The 25299-nt window shown below is 35.1% G+C and overlaps 1 protein-coding gene across 1 annotated transcript; it reads right to left on the bottom strand.

The window, feature by feature from the left end:
- Positions 1 to 1790: 1790 nt before the first annotated feature.
- LOC133203776 (dentin sialophosphoprotein-like) lies at positions 1791 to 23618 on the bottom strand. Its single transcript, XM_061339563.1, has 17 exons — positions 21336 to 23618; positions 19238 to 21269; positions 18188 to 19114; positions 13443 to 13612; positions 12964 to 13008; positions 12611 to 12754; positions 11939 to 12031; positions 11606 to 11746; positions 10694 to 10754; positions 8384 to 8526; positions 7077 to 7157; positions 6605 to 6797; positions 6106 to 6242; positions 5027 to 5142; positions 4688 to 4834; positions 4463 to 4562; positions 1791 to 4337 (listed from the first exon to the last, which is right to left on the bottom strand). Exons 1-17 carry the CDS (start codon positions 23490 to 23492, stop codon positions 4188 to 4190), a joined length of 6837 nt encoding a protein of 2278 aa, XP_061195547.1. The 5' UTR covers positions 23493 to 23618; the 3' UTR covers positions 1791 to 4187.
- Between the last annotated feature and the right edge of the window lie 1681 nt (positions 23619 to 25299).

The raw sequence follows: 25299 nt of genomic DNA on the forward strand, positions 1-25299 counted from the left end.
CGGAATTTTGATTTTCACCCTGGGGGTGATTGGGGGTTGAAAATCGACTATATTGTGGAATAAATAAAATTATTGTGGCTTCTTCCTTTGTTACCCAAATATATGAAAATGAGTACATTTAGAGGCAAACGCCTACGTGTGGGTATTTCTGTCTTATGACAGCATCTAGTTTATTTTACATTTAATGATTTTATCCCTTTTGCGCATTCCCGTCAGCTTCATACGCCACATAAATATATATTACACCAAAGATAAACATACGTATAGTAAATTACCTTTTTGAAGTAGTCCGTCTTATTTCTTTAATTAATAAAACTATTGTGAATTCTACCTTAATCTTGTGTTTTATATGCAAACATAATCGCTTAAATGGCATTAAAAATGAAGGCAGTATGAAATTTGAAGATATTTTTGGTATATTTTTTTTTACAGCTTCCAGAAGTATATTAGTAGAACTATTTTTTTTAAATGCATGTTTTATTTTTCCTCTTTTCCAGAAAAAAAGATAAAATTAATTTGTTTTTGTCTTAGTTTAAGAGAAATTATTGAACTCTACTAAATCATATTTTTGAAAAAGAAATTCTGAAATCTACAGTTTCCTTCTTAGAATCAAAAATAATTCTACAGAAAAAGAGAAAGCTTGGTTATCCTGATATACTGCAGTACTTTTTTCTGAAATTTGGTGATGTATCATAATACTCTTTCTCTTCTGATAAACAACCGTCACCGTAGCTCAGACGGTAGAGCGCTCGCTCTGTGATCGGAAGGGATTGTGTTCAATTCACGGCCATCACCGACCATGGTCGATAAAAAATAGGTAGCAGCTGTTCCTTCGCCAAGCGCTCGGCACTTTGAAATGAAAGTTATGGGTCCTGTGATGAGACTTAAAAACCGAGGCCCCGTGTCAAGGTAGGCAGGCATTGGCACGATAAAGAACCCTCACTGCTCAATGGCCCTGAGTGCCGAGTAAAGGTCTAAATTTGAAGCCCTGTCACACCAAGATGCGTCCCAACTGAGTTATTACGGCGTTGTTAATTTTTTAAAATCGCCGTGGAATCGCAGGGAAATTGCACAAATTTCTGTAAAATTTTCACGTGAAGATGTCACGGCGTCCCTACGGCGACCGCCGCGTTTCTACGGCGTTCACGCGGTGTGCTACTGTGTTCCCACGGAGATCTCTTGGGGATTGACTGCGCTTCCGCGGAGTTTTCATGGCGTGCTAGGAGTTGTCACCTTGCGTTGACGGCGTTCTAACTGCGCTGGCTGCGTTCACAATACGTTTACAACGCGTTCGTAATTAAACGCAGTGACATCTCTAAGGACTCCGCGACGTCTCCGTGGAAGCGCAGTCTGCTATCACTGCGTTCATGCTGCGATCATGTGCCTTTTCACGGCGTACCTATGGAGCTCCCACTGCGTTGTTGGAGATCTCTCTGCGCTGCTACGGCGATCATACTACGTTTCTACTGCGTTCTTATCACACAGCGCGTACTTTGTACATGCCCAAAGTGCCCGCCGTCCCCTGGCGTTCTAGGAGACCCTACCGCGTTCAGTGGAGATCTCGACGCGTTGTAACGGCGCTGCAGGAGACTCCACTGCGCTCATCTCGGCATTTTGCATTTTTTGATGGACGCCGTGCGATTGCCGTGAGGACGCAGTGCTGGTGTGACAGGGGTTTAACCGGTATATGGTGACGTTTCTACATGAGTGAAAAATTCTTGAACGGACACAAAACAACATATAATCAATCAATCCCTTTTGATAAACAGCCCTAAAAAGATCAACCATGAATCATTTGTACAATTTATTGCAGTAAATAAAATGTGTATCATATTGTTTGTTACTCAATACAAAATACTGGAGATAAAATTATTTTAGAAAAAAAATCCCAACAATAGTGCAAATGTACTTAAACATTTCAGCAATGAGCTCCTGGAATGATACAATTTAGTAATGCATGTGTACACAACATAAATGGAATGATATACCAGTTAGTTTTGAAGTCTGCATGTATAATATAAAATTATCCTGGCACAATACAATTCAGTTATACATATATTTACACTATATAAATATAGTATATCAGGAATTTGTCCTCTAGTAAATATGTATAATGTAAAAATAACTTTGAATAATGCAGTAAATAAAGACATGTACACACCATACGTCACGGTGTGAATGGAATGTTATAGCATTTCATTTCAATATCACAAGGCCAAATATATATTGCACAAAAAAACACACAACCATAATAAGGAATTTTTTTTTCACTGGCATTGAGAAATATTGCTAAAATGACACAACCTTGCCAAAAATGTTTACAGTCAACTAGCCACATGTACATATATCTTTGCCACAAGTAGTACATCACCTAGCTTCCACAATTCACATTACTCAAGTCACTGCTGTGTTCCTCCACATCAGCATATAAAAATGTGGATATGTAAAAAGTATGTAAAATATGTATCAAATGTTATTGACAATTTTCAATTCTAAGAAGAAAAAACTTATTCTAATCACATTTCATCAGTTCAATGTGTTTCTGAAGTTTTTAACTCTAATGATTTAAAGGATATATCCTATATATTTCACAGGAAAATAAATTAACGACTAATAAATAAGAAATACATAAAATGTGTCTAGACACAACTTTAAACAATAATTTCTGAATATAGGTATTTTATAGGATATAAATCAGGCCACCTTTAAAAAAAATTTTTGCTTGCCCTCTTCCTATTCAGGATGAAAATATTGGGTAGGTAGGTAGGGAGAATTTTTTTTTTATAAATTCCAAAAAACTTAGGAATATGATATTACAGTGGCTAACTACATTTAATTAGGAATAGAATAGTTAATGGAATGAAAAAAAAATTGGAATTATTTAAAAAAAAAAGTTTTCTGTAGATTAAAAAAAAGTTTTGAGTCAGGCCGTTTTTAGTCAGCATTTCTGGAGAGAGCAAACAATTTTTTTAAAGATGACCAAGGAAAGAGACATTTTAAAAACATTTTGGAGAACATTTAGTCCTAGTTGATAATTATCTCAAAATAAAAGACTAGATGAATTTTGTAAATGAAAATCAACAACAGTGTATTTCTAAAAGAGGGTTTCTTTATATATATATGTATATTTGAAATTAATTTTCTATGCATAGTTTAAGTCCAAAATACATTCCACAAGAAGTGCTTGATGTGTTGATATAAATAACCATCTGAATTCCCTCCATGTTATGAAGAATTGACCAGCAAAGGAATTAAAACATGGATTCCAGGAAAATTTCTTCCTTTTGTGGCAAGACACTTTGAGTATAACATATTCTCAGATTTAACTCCTCTTTATATAAATATCAATTATATTTAGTATTTCATAAATGAGGGTTTTTTTAAGAACAATTTTTCTATCAGTCTAAAAATAAAAATTTATGTATATGATAAAAACATATCCTCATTTTTACCTCATTTATCAGTTACCTGTAACTTACACTAATTTGCTAATTAATGACTGAGATGTCTGGTTCAGAAGAAACATTTAACACAATCAAAGCACACGATTCATTGGAACACTTGATACCACTGAGAAACACAAAATATAAAACAAAAATATCATCCTACAAGCTGCTAGTATTAAATGTTTGATAATATGGAAGACAATCTTGGTCTTATTTTTTAAGGTGGACACAAACATTTCACAAATAATCCATAACACAGAAATGGCAGCCATTCAAAATGGCAGTGTGCACTACAAATCTAACAATAGTTCTCATTTAGCATTGATCTTCAAGGAAAAAAGAATAATAGCAAAGATTCAATGAACTTGATCCATTCCTGTGTTCTTAGATCACTACAAGAAGTAAATATCTTTGGTAAAGTTCTCAGTTCATTGAAGTCTCTAATCAAAATAACAAACAAGATGTTACTAAAAACTCTAAAATCAAAGCATATTACAGACAGACATAACACCTTTTGCAGAAATAAATATATAATAATAATAATAATCAAAAATGCAGTTTATTAAAAGGATCACAGAAAAATAATTTTGTTGGAAATACAAAAAAACTGTACTTCATGACAACATTCAGATATGTGCAGGAAACCCACAAACTATTGATATAGGGAATGTCTTGTAAAGGAATGTGAAAAGTAAATTTTGAGAATTTTCCTTTACTTAAATATTCCTCCCAGCATGCCTTTCAGCCTGCCATATTCCACTTTTTAAATGTCTTGACTCCATCTTTTTTCCATTCCTCAGCACTGATACAGATTTGTTTGAATTGCTCCATGTTGGCAAGTGAGCAGGCTCCAATGTAGGCACTGTGATACCTCTGGGGAGAGGCATGTACCTAATAATAGAAACCCAGATATCAATAGTAATCCCTAAAATATATGCCTTAACATAGGATTAGCTATAAATAGAAATAGAGATTTCCTATAATTCCAGGATTTCCTTTGTATAACATCGTCTTACCTCCACCATGACAGAGGGGGGAGCTAGTTTCTGTAGTTCACACTGTAACCTTTCAGCAAATCCAGGTAACCTAGTCACACCTCCACTCAGGTAAATAGCCCTAAAACACATCATATTCATACGTAAAAATACATGTATATATACAATGTCTTTTGTATCATCCAAAAATAAACTTTCAAGTAAGGACATTTCAAATTAAACTAAAAATCCCCCGTCCACACCTACCTGTACATTCTCTTCCTGCTATCTATAGGACAGGACTGGATAGCCTGGAACACTAACTTATGGACACAGGGGTAATCCATACCCCACAGGTCTGTGTTAAAGAACCCCTCAGGACTCTTAAAACAGCTGTAGTCATGGGTGACCTCCCTGTCAAGGAAAACAATGCAAGAGAGGACATAGTCATTGTTGTTCATGAATCAATAAATTAAGTATAAAGAAGCATGGATATTCTTAAATTATTCCAGAGTTTGCCTTCATTGCTTATTTCATATTCTTTGTCCACGAATCCCTTATCAGTAGCAATGATACATGTGTATCCACACACACAGAGATACCTACATAGTGGCCCCCTCCGGAAGATCAAAGTTATTCAGGTAAACAGTGGCTTTATAACTGTCCGGGTCTTCTTCACATTTCTTCAGAGTTTCCTTATAATCAGTGACTAGGTAACACGACTGAAATAAAAATCATAAAACTATCTTAAAGTGGAGTGACTCTCTGATAAATCAGAAATTAATAAACACAACATGTTATAAAATAATTTCATCTCCAAAAAAATAATTGCCTCATCATTTTATTTCTTTCTTGCAAAATTACATTCTTTTTAATTTTTACTAAAAAGATGTTGTCTACCTCTAACTTTAGAATTAACTATACTAAGAACACAAGAGTTTGTTGTATTTTTTCGTTGAGAGACAAGAGGGAACACTGAAATCATTAACTGTATATAAAACATCCTCATGGTGTAAACTAAATTACTTCCCTGCTTATCTCCCCTACCTGTTCCATAACAGAGTGAACCAGTAGTTGTTGTATATAGACTTAATTATGACCCTGATTATCTCCCCTACCTGTTCCATGTCGTAGCAGACCATTAGTTGTTGTATATAGACTTAATTATGACGCTGATTATCTCCCCTACCTGTTCCATAACGTAGCGGACCAGTAGTTGTTGTATATAGACTTAATTATGACCCTGATTATCGCCCCTACATGTTCCATGATGTAGCTGACCAGTAGTTGTTGTATACAGACTTAATTATGACCCTGATTATCTCCCCTACATGTTCCATGATGTAGCTGACCAGTAGTTGTTGTATACAGACTTAATTATGACCCTGATTATCTCCCCTACCTGTTCCATGACGAAGCTGACCAGTAGTTGTTGTATACAGACTTAATTATGACCCTGATTATCTCCCCTACCTGTTCCATGACGAAGCTGACCAGTAGTTGTTGTATACAGACTTAATTATGACCCTGATTATCTCCCCTACATGTTCCATGAGGTAGCGGACCAGTAGTTGTTGTATATAGACTTAATTATGACCCTGATTATCTCCCCTACCTGTTCCATGATGTAGCGGACCAGTAGTTGTTGTATATAGACTTAATTATGACCCTGATATCTCCCCTACCTGTTCCATAACGTAGCGGACCAGTAGCTGTTGTATAGGTGTGGAGAAGTTGTAACCTTGGAGACAAGAGTTCAGAGATTCTATGACCTTCTGTCCTCCATACGACTGCCTGGAAACCCCACCTTCTATCACAAAACCTAAAGAAAGCAGAAGATAAAAAGAGGATAATTACAAAACCTAAGGAAACCAGATTATAAGATCATTGAATTACATTGTAGAAAATAACCTAATATTTATTACACCTCCTATAAAATGGAACAGCCTCATTAAAGTTCTCGCAGGACAAAAAGTTAGTGAATTTTCAATGGAGTTCAATGGTTTTGTGACACATTTATAGCTAGCAAAAAGAAGTTTGTAGGGATCACATTTTTTTGCTACATGAAACAGTATAAAATTACATGATTTACTAGAATTACACACTTTAATTTTGTTCTTACCTGAAGATTTGAAAAATCTGAGATTTATTGTACTTTACCACATGAAAAAAATATTAACGAACCATCGTAGATTGGTAGAATCTCCATCCTTTCTCCGATGTCGACTATGATTCCAGACGTGGCATTGTACGAGTAGAGAGCTAGAAGTGACTGCATCACCATACATACTCCCTGAACATTGTACTTGTCAATTAGTGTCTCCATCAATCCAGCCCGGATCTTATCTCCCAGATTCTGAGGGGTGCTGATCATCATCTGAAAAATAACACAAAATTTGAAATCATTTGACAGATCAAGTGTATGACCAGGTTATATGTCTATTTTTTTTCTTTAGAGATTGTCTTCCACAGAATTTAATTAAGGCAAAACTATTCCTAATTGTTCCAAAACCTATTTCACACTTTCTTTTAAAATTATTTTACCAAACAGTATTTTTTTTAAGTTGATATTGTATGTCTAGACAAATTGTTTGTTTCAGCCTCATTAGTATTAATGGAGTTTTTGGCTCTGGGTAAAGTCTGACTGGTTCCCTACCCAGTATTCAGCTGGTTCCACTTTGAGGTCAGTGAAAACTTTTTGGAATACAGCACCGATTGTAGATATGTCGATGCTAAACTGTAAAACAAGAAAGATTCAATTACTGAAGCTGAAATCTTATATCACTGACAGTACACTTACTTTAATGTTACAAAATATATGAGCCATTTTCTAATACATGTATAATTTGTTGTTGTTTTTAAAAAAAAAAAAAAAAAAAAAGAAAAGAACTGAATGTTTAAATTTACAGATATGATGTGCATGAACATGAACATGATATGCTTTAATATATGAAAAAAAAACAACTCAGACTTGATACTAAACAACACTCGTTAGCTGAAATACCAATACACATAAAACAGTTCTACCTTACACCACTAACACATGAAAAAGATGATGATGATGTTAAGAAAATGAAAGAAGAGTTAGACTTTGAAAGCATGAAGCATGACGACAAATGACACATGAATCAATAACTAACGAGAGATCAACACAATCTGCTTTACAGACTGGTGGTGTTTTAATGACATACAAAACAATGAGATATCAACACAATCTGCTTTACAGACTGGTTGTGTTTTAATGATATGATTAATAACATGAAACAATTAATGAGATATCAACACAATCTGCTCATGTTTTATTGAGGGAAGTTCTGTATATTAACAAAGAGCCCATATACTTAAATAATGCAGTTCTGTACCCTAGTCTGATATATCTGCATGTGAGGAAACAGGACATGACTTGCTTTGGTATTTTATTCCTTCACGTTGTGTAATGATACAAGTGTATATATACAGTAAAAGGATGGATACACTCTCTGTGTGATGCATTCTGGGAAAATTCAACTGGATAAAGTATTGATGGGAACTCTCAGAATTTGAAAATGATTTGGAATAGCGCTGGTGCTGTGCACATTCCTTAAGGCAAATATATATATAAACAAAAAGCAGTAAAGGTAGAAATGTCAGAGGTCAAGGACACCAAAACTTACAGGACGCAAAAAATCCTAGAAAAATCATAAAATCTTTTATATTAAGAACAGACTAGACTTGACTAAAATAAAAATCATATTATCAAGACAAATACAATAAAAGTGAAGACAAGCAATGACTATGATGTAATGAGTTTACATAAAATTCATAATGGCTAGCATTAACTTTCTTTTATAAAGAGAAACATTTGCTAAATGAAAATACAACAGAAATCAATAAGATATATAAAACAAGTTACAAAATGATGTCAAAATTCACTCTAAAATGACTACATGAGACATGAGACCTCCCCCTGTGTGGGTCTGTTACCTTATCTACTTTATCCGTGGGGTGGACCGTTTTAGATGTAGTCTTCCTGTACTCCGGCTTAAATGCCTCGATTCCAGCAGCCAGCTCTTTACTGTCACCAGAGTGTGCCACCACGTTAGGGAAAAACAGAGTCGGCAAGGTAGCTAGAAAAATAAAACAGAGTCGGCAAGGTAGCTAGAAAAATAAAACCAGAGTCGACAAGGTAGCTACAAAAATAAAACAGAGTTGGCAAGGTAGATAGAAAAATAAAACAGAGTTGGCAAGGTAGCTAGAAAAATAAAACAGAGGCGGCAAGGTAGCTAGAAAAATACAAGAGACCCAAGGGCCTTGAATCGCTCTTCTGATAAACTGTACAACCTATCACTTCTATTTGAAGCCTCTAAGTATCCTGTATACTTAGATAAACCCTTGAAATTTTAATTCACACACTGAGAACCCAAGATGATTCTAAGCCAATTAGTACCTGAGAATTATCATGGTGACCTACTTATCATTTGTCATTCTCTTAGAACCCTTCAACTAAGTTTGATGATTCTAAGCCAAAGTGACCTACTTTTCAGTTGTTGTACTCCAAGGACCCAAGATGTATCAAATGACAAAGTTTGATGATTCTAAGCCAATAAGTACCTGAAATATTTAATTAAAGCCATAAATTTTCAAAAGTAGGTCATGGTGACCTACTTTTCAGTTGTTGTTCTCCGGGGACCCAAGATACATCGACTGACAAAGTTTGATGATTCTAAGCCAATTAGTACCCAAAATATTTAATTAAAGCAATAAATTTTCAAAAGTAGGTCACAGTGACCTACTTTTCAGTCAACCTACTCTGAAGACCCAAGATAGATCAACTGACAAAATTTGATGATTCTAAGCCAAATAGTACCCAAAAATATTAAATACAGCCATAAAATTTCAAAAGTAGGTCACTGTGACCTACTTTACAGTTGTTGTACTACAAGGACCCAAGATGCATCAACTGACAAAGTTTGATGATTCTAAACCAATTAGTACCTGAAATATTTAATTAAAGCCATAAATTTTCAGAAGTAGGTCACGGTGTCCTGCTTTTCAGTCAACCTACTCCGAAGACCCAAGATGCATCAACTGACAAAGTTTGATGATTCTATGCCAATTAGTACCTGAAATATTTAATTAAAGCCATAAATTTTCAAAAGTAGGTCACAGTGACCTACTTTCCAGTCGACCTACTCCGAAGACCCAAGATGCATCAACTGACAAAGTTTGCTGATTCTAAGCCAAGTATTCCCTTAAATATTTAATTATAGTCATATAAATTGAAAAGTAGGTCACGGTGACCTACTTTTCAGTTGACGTTTTTTGAGGACTCAAGATGCATCAACTTACAAAGCCTTAAAAGATGCATCAACATACAAAGCTTAAAATGTCCAAATTATGCCTCTAAAACACTTTGAAATGCCTGCAAAGTTCAAAAAGTACGTCATTGTGAAGGTGACCTACTTTTTAGTTGACGTACTTCGAGGACCCAAGACACATCAACTGACAAAGTTTAATGATCATAGGCCTTAAATTGTTCAAAATATGCCTCAATATCATTTTGAAAAAGAATGGCCGCAAAATTTAAAAAGTAGGTCAAGGTGACCTACTTTTGAGTCAACATGATATGAGGTCCTTAGATGCATCAACTGACAAGATTTGATGATCCTAAGCAAAATATCAACATTTTAATAAAATGTAATTTTTGGTCAACTTTGAAGTGACCTTGAGACCACGTCCTTTGCCCCAGGGTAAATCTCAGTGCAAATTTTAATCTACAACATATCCTCATCTTTTTGTGTAAGTTTGGTGATAATCTGCCCAGTGGTTCTTGAGAAGATTTTTTAGCAACCAGTACTTTTTTTTCTATTTTCCTAATCATCTCCCCTTGTTTAAGGGTCACAACCCTAGTTTTAGTACAAAAAGGAGCCCTTGGGCCAAGGATATCCTGTGACAAATTTGACAAAAATTGGCCAAGGGGTTCTTGAGTTATGGCCCATATTCTAAAGAGTTTAGTATGCACACTGCACAAATGGCCATAGCAAAACAAAGTCTGCAAGGTAGAAAAATAAAACAGATTATAAGGCTCCATTTTTGTCTAGAACTTGAAAAACCACTGAAGAATTTTATCTTTGGGAAAAATAGAGTACAGATTGTGGCTAGAAAAAGAAAACATTTAAAATTTAACCAGACACTGCAGGGAAAACCGTATAAGAGGGACAAAAAGAAACCTTAAAGATGAAATACAGCATGTTTTATCAGTCATAAATTAGATTGGTTACTATGGTGACCTACCATGTTCTCCCAGAATTCCAGCTCGTATGGCACTACTTCCTATGTCTATCAGGATCACTTTCTAAAATCACAGAAAAAGTTTATATTTAGGTATCAGTTAACAAGATCATAAAACAAGAAAAGAAGCATGAATTGCACTTTACGAGACTTTAACAGACTAAATGTTCACATAATATAATATGTGGTTTTCTTAATTCAATGTAGGGTAACTTGAGCTAGTGGTTAAACCTTTAGCTCGATTGGTAGAGCACTGGACTACCATGCCAGAGGTCCACGGTTCAACCCCAAGGGGAGGCAAAGCCTATCTCTGTTACAAATGCACTTGTATTCAGTCCTTCTCTAATATTAACAAACTCAACACCACAAATTTGTTAACTGTAATTTTAGTGGAGAAGTATTTTAGTACACTACGTTATTTTAGCAGACTACATTAGCAATTCTTAAAGAAATGTTTGTAGAAGACACTTATAATCTAAAGGCATGACAATTTTTATACACCGCATGACTTTAATAGCTGTGATAAAAGTATAAGTTGGGATTTAGATATAATGCAAACTTGTCATTCAGGAGTGCGGGATACTGTTGAGCCACTTAAGGAATTATCAATAGTCATTACATACTTTAAGAGGATATGGGGAGGGGGGGGGGGGGAGGGGGATTAGAAAGACCTCCTGGGAATGAACAATATTTCCTGTTTTTAAATCCTGTATAAGGACTTAAATTTGGGAAATATTTCTTTACTGTATTTTTCTTCTGCACCAAATTATGGTGAGAATTGTGTAAATTCATGCCAACATCAAAGTTGTCCTCAACATGTATATAATGAATTCATTGTTTCTTGCCTTCATGAACTAATAATGAACGCTTAAGTTATTTTCAGTTATTTTACAGGGATATTCTTACAACACGTACTTTCTGAGGATGTGGGGAACATGACAACACTGGTCGTACATAGGTGGCCTTGACATTGTCTGCTGTCTGCGACTCTAACGCTAACTTCCACTGACCGTATTCCTTGTCTGTGGGACAACGAACCATCAGGTACTTCCCCCTCTGTCAAACGAACAAAAAAAATAAATAAATGAACAAAATTTTATAAAATTCCTGATGTTTGAATTAGATAGGTTATGCTGTTTAAAAACTAAAAAGACTGAAATTATCCAAAAATTAAATTTGCATTTCTAGCTATCACTAAATGAGGAAAATTTTAAGAAGAAATTAATAGCTACCAAATGTACAACATACCCCATCATCAATACCCAGAATTCTGTTCCCGAGGTCATCCACTTTTCCTCCCATCAGCTGCAGCGTATCACTGGGCTTGTCTCGGTTACTTGTCTTAAAAAAATTATTATTTATTTATTGCTTAAGACATACATCTTATCACATTTCAACATATAATACAAAATATTACAAAATGGCATTGTATAGCGGTCCTTATTGATTACAAAAATATAATACAATATAACAATCATGATTTCATGGAGAATTACCATATGAGAGAATGCTTTCTCTCAATTTAAAAGCAAAATGAATATATTTCCCTAAATTACAAAGATCATGGACATTGCGTGTACCTAATAATTGTACAAATTTAAAACAGATGGTTTTTGCCAGTAATACAATTTGATATATTTTTTAAAAGAGATTCAAACAGTCTGGTGAATAACATCAAGACAACAAAGAAGTACATTGTATAGTTATGGTCTTCTAAGGTCACATAATTATATGTATAAAATATGTCCTTAACCATTCAATGAAAAGCCATGCATTAGGCTGTGATAAATTTAACTGTGATTCAACAGTAGACAGCCTGCTTAAAACCTGAGTGTAATTACAGCCCTTAAGTTTACCATCACTTCTAATGGGCATGTAAATAGCGAACATCAACAGAATGACAAATGTTTCACTACTGACCTCATAATAATACAGCCAACCATCCTTAGCTCGGAAGAATCTCCGTTTCCAGGTTTTCAGAAGAGTAGCCTTTTTCTTGTTCATGGGAAGTTTCTCCATCAGTCCTTCCATGGCAACAAATTTATCAGAGATGTCCTTAGCATCCTGGAATAGATCAGAAACGGACATTTATTGAAATTGGTCTGGAAAAAAATATACTGTATGTGAACATTTTCTTCTGAGTTCTGATATACACTTTTATGACTATAGATATCAAGCTTCAAAGTTTGTTTTTGAAACAAAATACTACTTGTAATACTTCAATACTGGTTACTGTAACATTATAATTTTCAGTTGGCTTGAAAAATGCTTACATCTGGCATTAGCTGGACTGCATACAAATCATTCAGTAATTTGGTCTGAAAAGATATAATGTAATGAAAAAAAATTATCCCTCAACTTGTTTCAAAGTTAGCAATTAACTTTAAGTTGCAACACATTATCTTATATCTACATGAAACCATTCTATTAAACTTACAATGACTATCAAGGAACTATTATTTTCTAATCGTATGATCCTACAGGTCAAAGCATTTTAATGGGAAATTCTTTTGGAACTCAACATTTGATAAATTGATTATTCACATCCTTTGGAATTCAATATTTGATAGAATGATTATACACATCCTTTGGAATTCAATATTTGATAGAATGATTATACACATCCTTTGGAATTCAATATTTGACAGAATGATTATACACATCCTTTGGAATTCAATATTTGATAGAATGATTATACATATCTTTTGGAACTCAACATTTGATAGAATGATTATTAACATTTTTGACTTACAGGGTCCCAGTTGCTGAGGTTGACTCTGACAGGGGCCACTTCATCTTCTTCTTCTTCTGTTTCCACGGGAACACCTGCCTGCTCCTCTTCACTGAGAAGCTTCTGTTTGGATGCTGCATCCTCTTTGCCATCAAGAGTTTGTGTGACCTCTGCTTCCTTTTCCTCAGACTCTGTTCATTCAAAACAAAATCAAATATATAAATAAATATATAATTTCTCTTCAAACATTAAATGAATCCAATTTAAAAAAAAAAAAAATGAATGTTCTTTCAAATCAATTTCATTCATCAACCTTTAATATGAAAAAGTATATATTTTCTTTCATTTATACTAAATATACTAAGTGCTGTAATTCCATTCACCTGAAACTCCAGTGATACGAGAAGCTGAGGGATATATACTTGATTTAAATTTTAGTAATTTTACAGCTGAGCACATGGTGCAGTATCAACTGAAATCAAGCATGTAAAGCTACAGTCTGATGTCAGTCCTCCATTGATTGGGTACCTACTACCAGTACAACACTGGAGTACGATTTATTCTTTCTGTTTCTTACGTGTAGACTTATTATTATCTTTATCTTCCTTAGCTATTAAATTGATGTGTATTTCACTTTTATGTCTCTTAAAACTTTTGACTAAATCTGATATAAATTTTTTCACCAGTTTTATCTGATTCCAAAATGATAACTTAATTAAGACACAGTCATCTAAATGATAACTTAAGACACAGTCATCTAAAGGCTTTAAAGATTCTTATTATTTGTAAGATATTAATCCATTGCAAAACTGCAGGGTCAAATAAAATGTCAGTAAAATAAACATACAAATTATATCCATGGATGTGTCAAATTAAATTGAGTTTTATGATCTTTCCTTAATATCTATTTGATGTAATCTTTCATTTGTTAAACTATGTTTTATATGTCTATAGAGTGTTCATATCATTCCCAAGTTCTTAAATTAAATTAAGTTACTTTTTTGGATACAAAGTAGTGCTCCACACAACCATGCAAGCTGAAAGCATGGCAAACACATAGCTTCTGAGATTTTCCTTCTCTAGTAAAACTCCTACGATGGCATGAGAACTTTTCATAAAAGCATTTATTGCCATTATATCAACTTCACATGAAAGCAAACTTCACAGGAGAGCATATCAACAGAGTATGAAGTGCGAGGTTGATATCTAAGATAGAAGCAAAATAAAGCCCCATGAGTAAGCTTAAAGCTCATTTGCTTCTGATTTCATACACTATAGGCTGCAGTCAGACTTCGTGGGATAATCTGATGTCAGTGGACCATACTAAAAATCATGAATTTGGATACGGTACCATATATTTAAAGGATATCAAACCCATGAAAATAAAAGATATATTTCATTACACTTTCACTTTTCAATGATGTTTAACATCAATCATTTAACAACATCCAATCTGGATATCTGTATTATCTTGTTTACACTGATCTTAGAATAAAAGCCATTACAGTAAAACACGCTTATAACAAAGTGCCAGGGACAGATGATTTTGCTTCGTTATAAGCATAATTTGTTATATCTGTTAAATTAAAAGATATATTTTAAAGTGGGGACTGAAAATTACATTCTTATAAGCGTCAATTCATTATAAGCTGTTCGCTATAAGTGTGTTTTACTGTAATTTAATTAACAACTTAGTTAACAACTAAGTATTAATAAATTGATAATAATAAATTTGAGTAAGTTGTCAGATAAATCTGTATTTTTTTTTCTGGCTTTTTAGATGTATAAGCTAATACTTTCATTAAACTAATGCTGGTACTGTTCTTGCACAATAAATTGACCAGACGTCATCTTTGATTTCTATTTTTTCTGTGATGTCTCCTAACCGAAAAGCACCATAGATTGGACTATATAGTCATTCAAAGATTACACCACCCAGTCAACTTATTATGCATGAAAATTTATATTTTTATTTGCATTATTTTCCATGGTTAAGGAAGCTCTAAACACTGCACACTAAAGAGTTCTAATTGTAGGGTAATTTTATACAGTTAGAGTGATCTGCCTTTAGAAGTAAGATACAAAGAATGGTTATTTATAGTTAATTACACAATTTGTAATAGATTAAAATATTCGTAGCATTATATTAGACCAATAATAAGTAATTGAATTCATTATTTCCATTAATTTGCCCAATGTTGGTAAACAACAGTAATTTCTGTTCACGCTTAGTCCATTGTCTTTGAACATTTTTCTTGCAGGAATAAGGCAGGTACCCTATGTTGAAAATGAATTAAATAGTCTCAATATGCACACCTTTATATATGATATATTTTTCTCCAAGTCCAAAAAGCACTTTTTGTTAGTGTTTTATAGAGCTTCCTTAACCTAACAACAGAAAGTCATATAATGGGAGTTATTTCCCTTGAGGAAAGTTCAATTGTGGTCAAAACAAGAACAACAGGTTTGGATGTTAGGAGTGTCATAACAATTTAATATTTCAGTAATAATGATAAAAATAATTGCATAAAATTGGCATGTGCAGACAGTCAAAAGCAGCAATGGCTGAATAAGCAATATATAGATATCAACATATCCTACAATAACACATTTTACAGACAACAGTAATTTAAGTCAATTCATAATTCAGATTTTCAATTAAAAAAATCAATTGAATATTTTATTTCATGCATACACTGTAACACATTCAATCAAATAAACTGCATTACATGCTAAGTTACTTAATAAGATTTAACCAAAGAATATCAACCACCCATAAATATACTTATGTTCATGAAAAAAAAATCTAATATGGTTTGTATAAACTCCTTCTTTAAACTTGTAATTTTCACAAACTGTAACTGCATCCAATAAAAAATTTTCAGAAAAAAATTTACATAGGAGTGAGTGTTTAAGCACAAATATTGGGTGGATTTTTCCCCCCCAAAATACAAATTCATTTAGCAATTTAAATTTGGCATCTTTTCTACTAAAGGGTATATTATGTCTCTTTTTTCCCACCATAGATCATATTAGTTTCTTGTTCTAAAGAAATGAAATTAAAATATCGAAATCTAGAACAAGGCATTTGGGTAAGGACTTTGATAACAAAATTCTCAACAAATTGTTTAATGGTCTAGCTATCTCATTGCAAACAATTATAAAATTTTATGCTTATCAAAATAAATCATGCCATGCATTAATTTTTTCAAAACTCATGCATTCTTCTTGATTTGAAATGAGATTCTAACTAAAGTCTACTTTTTTTCTACTGAATGAGTTAAACACTATTGGATTTATATATTCAAGGCTAATATGCACTGCTGTTACATTTTTTTAAAAGCAAGACTTTTTCTTCTCTCTTCAAAAACAAATATTAAGCATTCCATTTTAATAACCCTTATACATCATTCAATTATAAAGTGTGGATTTCTGAATTTGTTCAAAATATCAGTCCCCCTCTCCTCTTTTATTCCACACAATCCCAAATTTAAATTCCTCTGCATCTTTTTTTTTGGAACTTCTGTTGTGTATGTGGACTTAAGTAACTTAGATATCTCCATAATTAAACAAGGAAAATGGAAACATTTTCCTCAGGGCCTTTTAATAATTTTTTATTGCAGGATCTGAATATTAATATTTTTTAATCAACAGACAGGCAGACATTGCAGTACTGGAACTGATATTAACATACTCAGGGCTATGTTTCTATGTTTCCCACAGACAATATATGTTTGAATATCATTTAGTATGAAAATATTTTAATTCTAGTAGCACTTACAATCTCATGTAAATTTTTTTCTTTTAAATTGGGTGGGAAAAAAACATGGCTAATTGTGGAAGCTAGGAGTTTGTTATTTTCTGATTTCATCACTGGCATGCAATTTTTTTTTTCAAATGATCTCCAGGGGAACATAATTAATGCAGGAATCCAGACACAGACACGCTATAAATTCTCAGCTCAGAAACAACACTTACTATCACATAATTAGCTTCTTGACACAAATACATATATATTAATTAATATTTCTTGTTAGGAATCTGGATAATATATAAATGTAAGCATTTAAATTGATATAAACTGTCTATTAAAACCAACAATTTCAACTTTTCCTTTCACATATTAGTAACATCTTTTGATGTATTCAACAAGGTAAAAAATCAGCCAGGTGAAAAATCACAGGCCTGTAAAACTGGTCGCGATATTTGATGTTAATGTAAGATGTTTATGTTACCCGAATGACAAATTCATTGAGTTTTTTTCATTCTTTTATCTGTTATAATAACTATTAAAAACATCCACAAAAACTTGTGTTGACCAGTTTTACAAATACATAAAAAAGAATTAAAACAAAATATATATAAAAAAATTCTGCAAAATTACAAGCATTAAACAACAATGCATTAATTTAAGCTGATTCATAAAACATCAAGATGCGTCTGTGAGCACAAATGCCCCATGGGATAAACTATATCTATGGTGAAGGGAATTTCCATTAGACATTTGACCTGTATGTCTGATGATTTAAAATGTTATGACCTTGATCTTAAAGAATAATAAATTATTCTAAGCTTTGGGCTTTAAATCAGCCAAAGCAGAAGAAAGGTTATCACAGAAAAAAATACCATCTTGATTTTATGAAACAAACATAACAAAAAATGCTCAAGGATATGTTTGGCAAGCAGATAACAAGCTCTGGATACATATAGGTGGCAAGCAATGCAAAGTCAGTAAAACTGATCACTGGGATGCTGGTAGGAGTTACCTGCCCTTGGTGGTGGAAGAGAGAGCTTCACATTAGACATTGGTGTATTCTCATTTTGATTACTGTCACTTTCAAGTTTCATAACTTCCTTCTCAGCAATGTTTTTAGAGATATTTTCAGCATATGTTTTCAAGTCAGGTCCAAGAAAATGGCTGTTTGTATATGGAATGGTATCAATGAATACCTGTGTTACATCTGAGTCTTCATTTGCTTCACAGTTGTTATATCCCATAGCTTCATCCAGATCAGTTTCCAGCAGACTGGATTGTGACCCTAGGCCAGAGAGATCCAGCCTTTCATCACTTCTAAGTACATTTTTAGTATTCATTTTAGAATTTCCGTTGACCAGATTTTTCTCTGATGACGTCGATGATACAGATGTGGACCTCTGTTTCTTCGCTGTACGTGTTTTTCCTTTCTTGCTTTCCTCTTCATCCTTCAATGGTTCTTTGCGATACCATTTCCCTGATGATCTCTGTCCACTTGGTCCCACAGAAGTTCGTTGGCGATCACTCCTGATAAAAGGATTGTCATTCATAGTGGTAAATCCCTCCTGTTCCTCATCTGTGACAGTTTTCCTTGGTGTGGTGGGTGTTCCTTTCTTCTGCTTATTCTCCTCCATAAGCTCCTCACTGTTTCCTATTGACTTCTTTCTCCTGCTAGACTTTGTGGGTTGCATGTATCCAGGCAAACCATTCCTTTCACTCAATTCATCATCGCTTTGCCTCTCTGCAGATGCCTCCCGTTTCTTTCTTTCAGGCGTCTTTTCCCTCTTTCCTGGTTTAGGTGTAGTTGGACGTCTCTTACCCTCAGGCTTTTTCTCAGTTGTCTGCTCACCATTTTCAAAGAGAAGATCCTGCATACTGGAAACTTTTTCTTTCCTAACTTTAGAACTTCCTTTGCTTACTTCACCATTACTTAGTCCTGCTGAGTTTGTTGCTGTTTTCTTGCTCCTGGGTGTTGTTGCACCTTCCCTAACTGGACTTTGCTTTCTAGAAGTGGCTGGACTTTTTCTAGATGGACTTAGTTTCCTAGGAGTAGTAGCTGGACTTTTTCTTGTTGGACTTTGTTTCCTAGGTGTAGTGGCTGGGCTTTTTCTTGTTGGACTTTGTTTCCTAGGTGTAGTGGCTGGACTTTTTCTTGTTGGACTTTGTTTCCTAGGTGTAGTGGCTGGACTTTTTCTTGTTGGACTTTGTTTCCTAGGTGTAGTGGCTGGACTTTTTCTTGCAGGACTCTGCTTTCTTGGAGTGGTTGCTGGACTTTTCTTTGTGGTCAGTTCTCTTGCAGAATTGTTTCTTTTGACAGCAGAGGGACTTTGTTTTCCCAGAGTAACAGCTGGACTCTTATCTACTTGCCTCTGATTCATTGATGAGGTCAAAGATGGACTTTTTGGTGATGCTGTCACAGAATTCTGCGATGAAGAAGATTTTGATGAGGCATTGGTATCTGAAGATGAAATAGATCTTTCCACTTTGTTTTGCCCTTCATTTTCTACTCCAAGCTTTAACTTCAATTCTTCTTTTACTTTCTGAACATCTCTGTCTTTAGCAGAGGCGATAAAACCTTCCTGAATGTTAATTTTATTGTTACAACAAGGACACACAAGTTCTCCTAGAGTTTGAACAAATTTATCATAATTTTCTGAATCAATCTGCACACCAATATTTCTAGCCCTTATTAACATTTGAGTCCCACTGTCCCGCATATTCAATGATGACATATTAGTTTGTATGGAAGAATCCCTCTTTTCTAGCACTGCACTGGTTTTGGAAGTCTCAGTACTGTGTACAGATTCATTTGTAATTGTTTTCCCATCCTCCAACACTTCTTTGCTGCCCAGGCTTCCTCTAGAATCAAAATCACCAAGAGTAGAATTCACAGACAGCTGACTTCCATGGTCACTAGATTTCACACCAAGGTCTTTCTCATGCACTGTGTTATTAGAAGGAAATATGTTGCTATCCATCCATTCCTTGACATGACCAAGTCTAGAGCTTTCAGCTTCTGGTTTCACTTCCTCAGAATGTTTTTCTCCAAGTAGAGTCTTTTTGCTGAGTTTTCTCTTCCTTACTTTGGATCCTTCAGTCACATAAATGAATTTCTCCCTATGCTCTACAAAAACATTTCCCTCTTCATCCACATACTCCCCTGGTGTTGCTTCATAAAACTCTTCCTCTGAAGCTGTTTCAAACTGTTCACTATCAGCTTGAAGTTGACTGATTTTGTCAGAGCTGACTTCCTGATTCTTTTTCACAGCAAGCAGACCTTCATCCATTGTTACAAAATCTGCCTCATGAATCTGGGACTTGGTGGTCTGATTGCGTTCATCATTTGACTTGCAAGATGTTGCCTTTGAGACACTGCTCTCAGTTTTGCTGGACACTGATTCGCTTCCCTCTTCTTTTCCGTTCAGAGAGAGGAGATCCTCCGTGGCCACGGACGTCTTCTCACTTTTGTGGTCAATGTCACTAATCATGCTTTCCAGCTGTTCTCCTACAGATGCACCTGAATCTTTCTGTCTATTCTCAACAGAGTCTTCTATGGTTACAGTCAAAATGTCTTCACTCTGAGAAATCTCAATTTTCTTGCCATCTAGACTTTTACTGTCAATACTACTGGAGGAGTCAGATTTATTATCTGTTTCTTTTTTCCTCTTTCCCTTCTTTTTCTTTTTATTCTTTCCTTTGGATGAAATTTGTTTCTTGGGGCTGGGACTGCTGTCATTTGTTTTCTGGGTTTTGACACTCTCTGATTGGCTATCAACTTTAGAATTTTTCAATAGTTCTGCTTTATTTACTTGAGCAGAACTTTTTGCTTCATTTTGGACTGATTCTTCCAATTTCTTTTTAACTTGTGATGAGTTAGATGCTGTTCTATTAATCAATGTAATTTCTTCATCCTGATCAACACACTTGATACTTTCACTCACTTTTTTACTACTGTCCAATTGAGGTTCTGATGTCAGCTGAATAATGTCTCCTTTTTCGAGCAGAACTTCAGAAACATTATCTTCAACATCTACTGACTGACCATGACTTTCACTAATTTCTTCAGTGTTTAAGTTTTCTGTCACATTTTCTGTCTCTTCTACAGGAACTTGAGATTCAGTCAATTGTTGTGTCACATCTTCAGTCTCTTCTTCAGGAACTAGAGAATCAGTCAATTGTTCTGTTTGAAGTCTCAAGTTTCTGAATTGTTCATCACTATCACTCACTTCAGGTTCATCTGTTATACCTAGTAACATTCTCTTGGCATTCTCCAACACTGAGCTGACTCCGCCTGATCGAGCTAGGGGCTTGTTACGACTCTCACTCATTGGGTTCATCCCACTCATTCTACTTCGAATATTTGAAATAAATTCATTCATCCCTAGATCTGGTTGAGTAGAAGGACTGTCATACTGACTTCTGTAATCACTATCACTATTAGTTCTTCTGTACTGACTGAGTATAGAGTCAGTGTCACTATTTGTCTCACTCGATCTTATGAATCGACCGAGTCTCGAGTCAGTGTCACTCTCCACTCTCTGGCTGTAGCTCCTCCTCAAACTCCTCGGTTGCTCTTCAGTCCTCCTCAAACTCTTTGAAGAATCCTCAGACCTCCTTTGTGCATCATTTCCATCGAGCACACTGTCAAACTTTTTAAAACTATCACTTAAAATGTTTCCCAGCCTACTGGATATGTCCTCTTGTCTTGTGTCTCGGTAAGAAGTTGAGCTGTTGTCATCTCCATATGAGCTTGTGTAAGGTTCTGGATAATCTCGATTGAGATATCTCGATCTGAACTCAGACACACGACTGTCTGCACTGCTAGGTAAGGATGCATATCTAGTGATTCTTGTTGTGGGTTGTTTTGTCCTGTTAGCCGTCAGAACCTCACGTCTGGATTGTTTCGGAGCATATCCACTGCTTCTATCAAAACTTGGTCTGTCTGTCTGCCAGGTATTCCTATATGAAGTGTAACTTTCTCCTCCCCAGCGATCACTCTGCCAAGAGTCTCTGTCGGGAAATGTGTCCTCCTCCACAACATTCTCGTATCTAGAGTCAAAGATGCTGTCACTTTCATTCAGAATGCTGTCTTTGTAATTGGAATTCTCTGCAGGACTTGGAACACTGAAATCAGATGTCTGTTCACTAACACTAAATGATCCATGTACAACTCTGTCTAATAAACCATTTATTGAGGAATTATTTTTCTCTGTAACTTCACCATTGGTTTCAGTAGTGTTCCTTTGAATGTCATGTTCAGATAATACAGTGTCATGGCCTAATAGAGTGTCAGTGTTACTTTCACTTCCCCCTGTCATAGTTAAACTTTCCCCATCAAATACTAGTGCTTTTCCACTTTCACTTTGTTGTTCATTGATAGTTTCTGACTTTTCTGTAGATACACTTGACTTCACAGTGCTAGTGTCCATATTTGAATCTAATCCTCCATTTTTCACATCAGCTTGTTCATGACTAGTCTCATACTTTTCACCATTCACTATTGTTGACTTATCTTTACTTTGAGGAACGTTCTTTCTCCACCGAGCAGAGTCTCCCAGTTTTACCTTACTTTCACTTTTACTTGAAGTCATTATCCTGTTTGACAATTTAGAAGAGTCTATTAAGCTAGAGTGTTCAGTGAATGGCACCAGCACTTTTTCCTGTTGGGTTGATTTTGTCTGTGTTGTACCATATAAACTCTGTTTGAAGCTCTCGATGTCCTCTGTATGGTCAGCACTTTCTGACTCCACACTCACGTCCTGGGGTTTGATACTAGCCTCCAGTTCATCCGGATTTCCAATGGATGTTAACCTCGCTGAGGTGGCCCTGTTTAACACATTACTACTTGGCTCATGATCATCAAATGTATCACTGTCTGCTGAGAATGTCCTTTGTCTATCCTTTCCTATTAAGCTGTCGCTCTCCCTCTTCCTTATAGATGCCAGGATTTCTGACTTTTCGGATGAGTTTCCTCTAAGTGAGGCACTGAAATTTTTGGGTCTGGCTCCACCATAGTCAGCCCTGCCATTAGCTTCCTGTGACAAACTTGAGCTCTGTGATTTCTTCTCCAGGGTGGCTTTGAGCCGTTCTCCTTGTTTTTCTCTGAGCCGGCTTGTTGGTAAGGTCCTGGTATTGAGAAGCTGCCTACGACTGAGCCTAGATCCCTCCGAGTCCCCGCTGTCCGTGCGAGGGGGTAGAGTACTAGTACTTTCTCTCTTTTCTCTTAGCTGTTTGAGTTCTTGTAAACGTTCCAGACGTGACCTCACTTCATCATTTGGAGGAGGCCAAATGTTTGTCATTAATGAACTGTAGGACATTTTTCAACTTACTGTTAAAGTTCTGATTCAATGAATTTGATATATCTTCAAACACATATCATGCAAAGTTGGTCTCTGTCAATCAATGGCACACGTTGTCATCTTGTAAGATAAATTGTTCCCTTAATAAATATACAAACACACTAAGGCTAGCAGTTATGTCCTTGTTACTTATAAATCCGTATAAAACATCAACTTTCTGACATGGTTATTCCAACAGTTTATAAAACATTCCCTCCACATTTTAAATTGACACAAAACAAGTCCTACACAGATTACAGTCATGCATCATTGCCCTGTCATGCATTCCTGTCTTACATGCCGGCAAAGTTAACAACTAACTCTCCGTAGCTGCGTTACTCTATCGATTCCACAGAACACAGATAAAATGATGAGTTCGTTGGCAGACTGTAAAATTCCTCACACTATTTATAATCACTGTTCTCTAATACAATTGTCGGTTAGGTTGGTTTGGTCCGTACAAAGTAAACATGCTGCCTCGACCCAGGTGGGCTACAAATACACACTCTCTATTGATTATGCAATGTAAGATGATTTAAAAGGGGCTGGTTAAAAATTCAGTTGACAAGGTTCCCTGTCCTTTGATCACTGATCTTTTTTTTTTATAACAAAACAGGTTCTACTTATGAGTTACATCTAGGTCCCTTACTTCCTTTGAAGAATATAAAACATTGGTAAGTTGGTTGGTAAAAGTCTTGTTCCTTTAATGCGGCACAGCCCACAATTTAGTGAAGAGTTCATGTTATTTCTCCCAACAGAGGGGGACTTTTAAATGTCTAATCAGAATGTCTGTTTCTCAGAAAACACTTATAATCCCTGATAAATAAAAGTCCTGATCAATGAAAAAATACTATTCCAGGAGTTCATGTATTAATCTATGTGTATATCCTGGTTCACTCTTGCCCTACAGAAAGACAGATCAATATTTCCACCAGGTTTGGCTGAACTGTGTGACATTAAGTTTTAAATCTTTTGGATTTCATACTTCTAAAACCTTGTCAATTGTCATTAAGGGCAAGGTTAGGCATGCAGCTATAATTGTTCAAGCATGTACTTCAGAAATAGCACTACCACTCTTTCCCTGTATAATGAAATGAAATGAATGCTAAACAGAAGTGGTGATTAGGTAATTAAAACGGCACTTTATCCTGTTCAGTTAGTGCTATAAACTCTCTCTTTTATCTCCAGCACACCTTTGCCCCCTCAGGCTTGACAGGTAGACCATATCTAATTAAGTCCAGGGCGGGAGAGACCTGCTCCACCGACCAGAACACCAACACAGAACAGGTCACAATGGTCCATGATACAACATTGTAATTTGATTCTCCCATTGAAAGTAGACAGTGATATACAGATCTTAGACAAACTTAATTAAGATATGACTGTTCAAGGATTTTAATTTATTTATGTCAATGAAGAATTACAAAGGCTGGGGCTTGCTGAATGTTAAATGTATTTTCATGGCCCAATGTTGGACAAATTGATTGTAGTATACCGACCCTGTGATTATTATGGACGTGTTGGCCCCTGAAAGTTTCTGTCCAGATGTTTCAATAATGTAATTGACGTACTGTGACGTTACGCAAAACTGGATAAAAACAGACATAAAAAGATACATTACTACCTTTATTTATTGTCACCACTGATGTTCTTTAGACCACAACAAAATGTCTTATCTCATACACATTGTGTCACATAATACAATATCAGGACAGCTAGACTGCACAATTCCTATCCATGCATAAAATCCAAGTCATCTACAAAATATCTTGGCCCAACAAAAACA

This window comes from Saccostrea echinata, unplaced genomic scaffold (genome assembly GCF_033153115.1).
Source record: "Saccostrea echinata isolate AGI-Se365-2 ecotype Australia unplaced genomic scaffold, CSIRO_AGI_Sech_v1 ptg000051l, whole genome shotgun sequence".
NCBI classification, from domain to species: domain Eukaryota; kingdom Metazoa; phylum Mollusca; class Bivalvia; order Ostreida; family Ostreidae; genus Saccostrea; species Saccostrea echinata.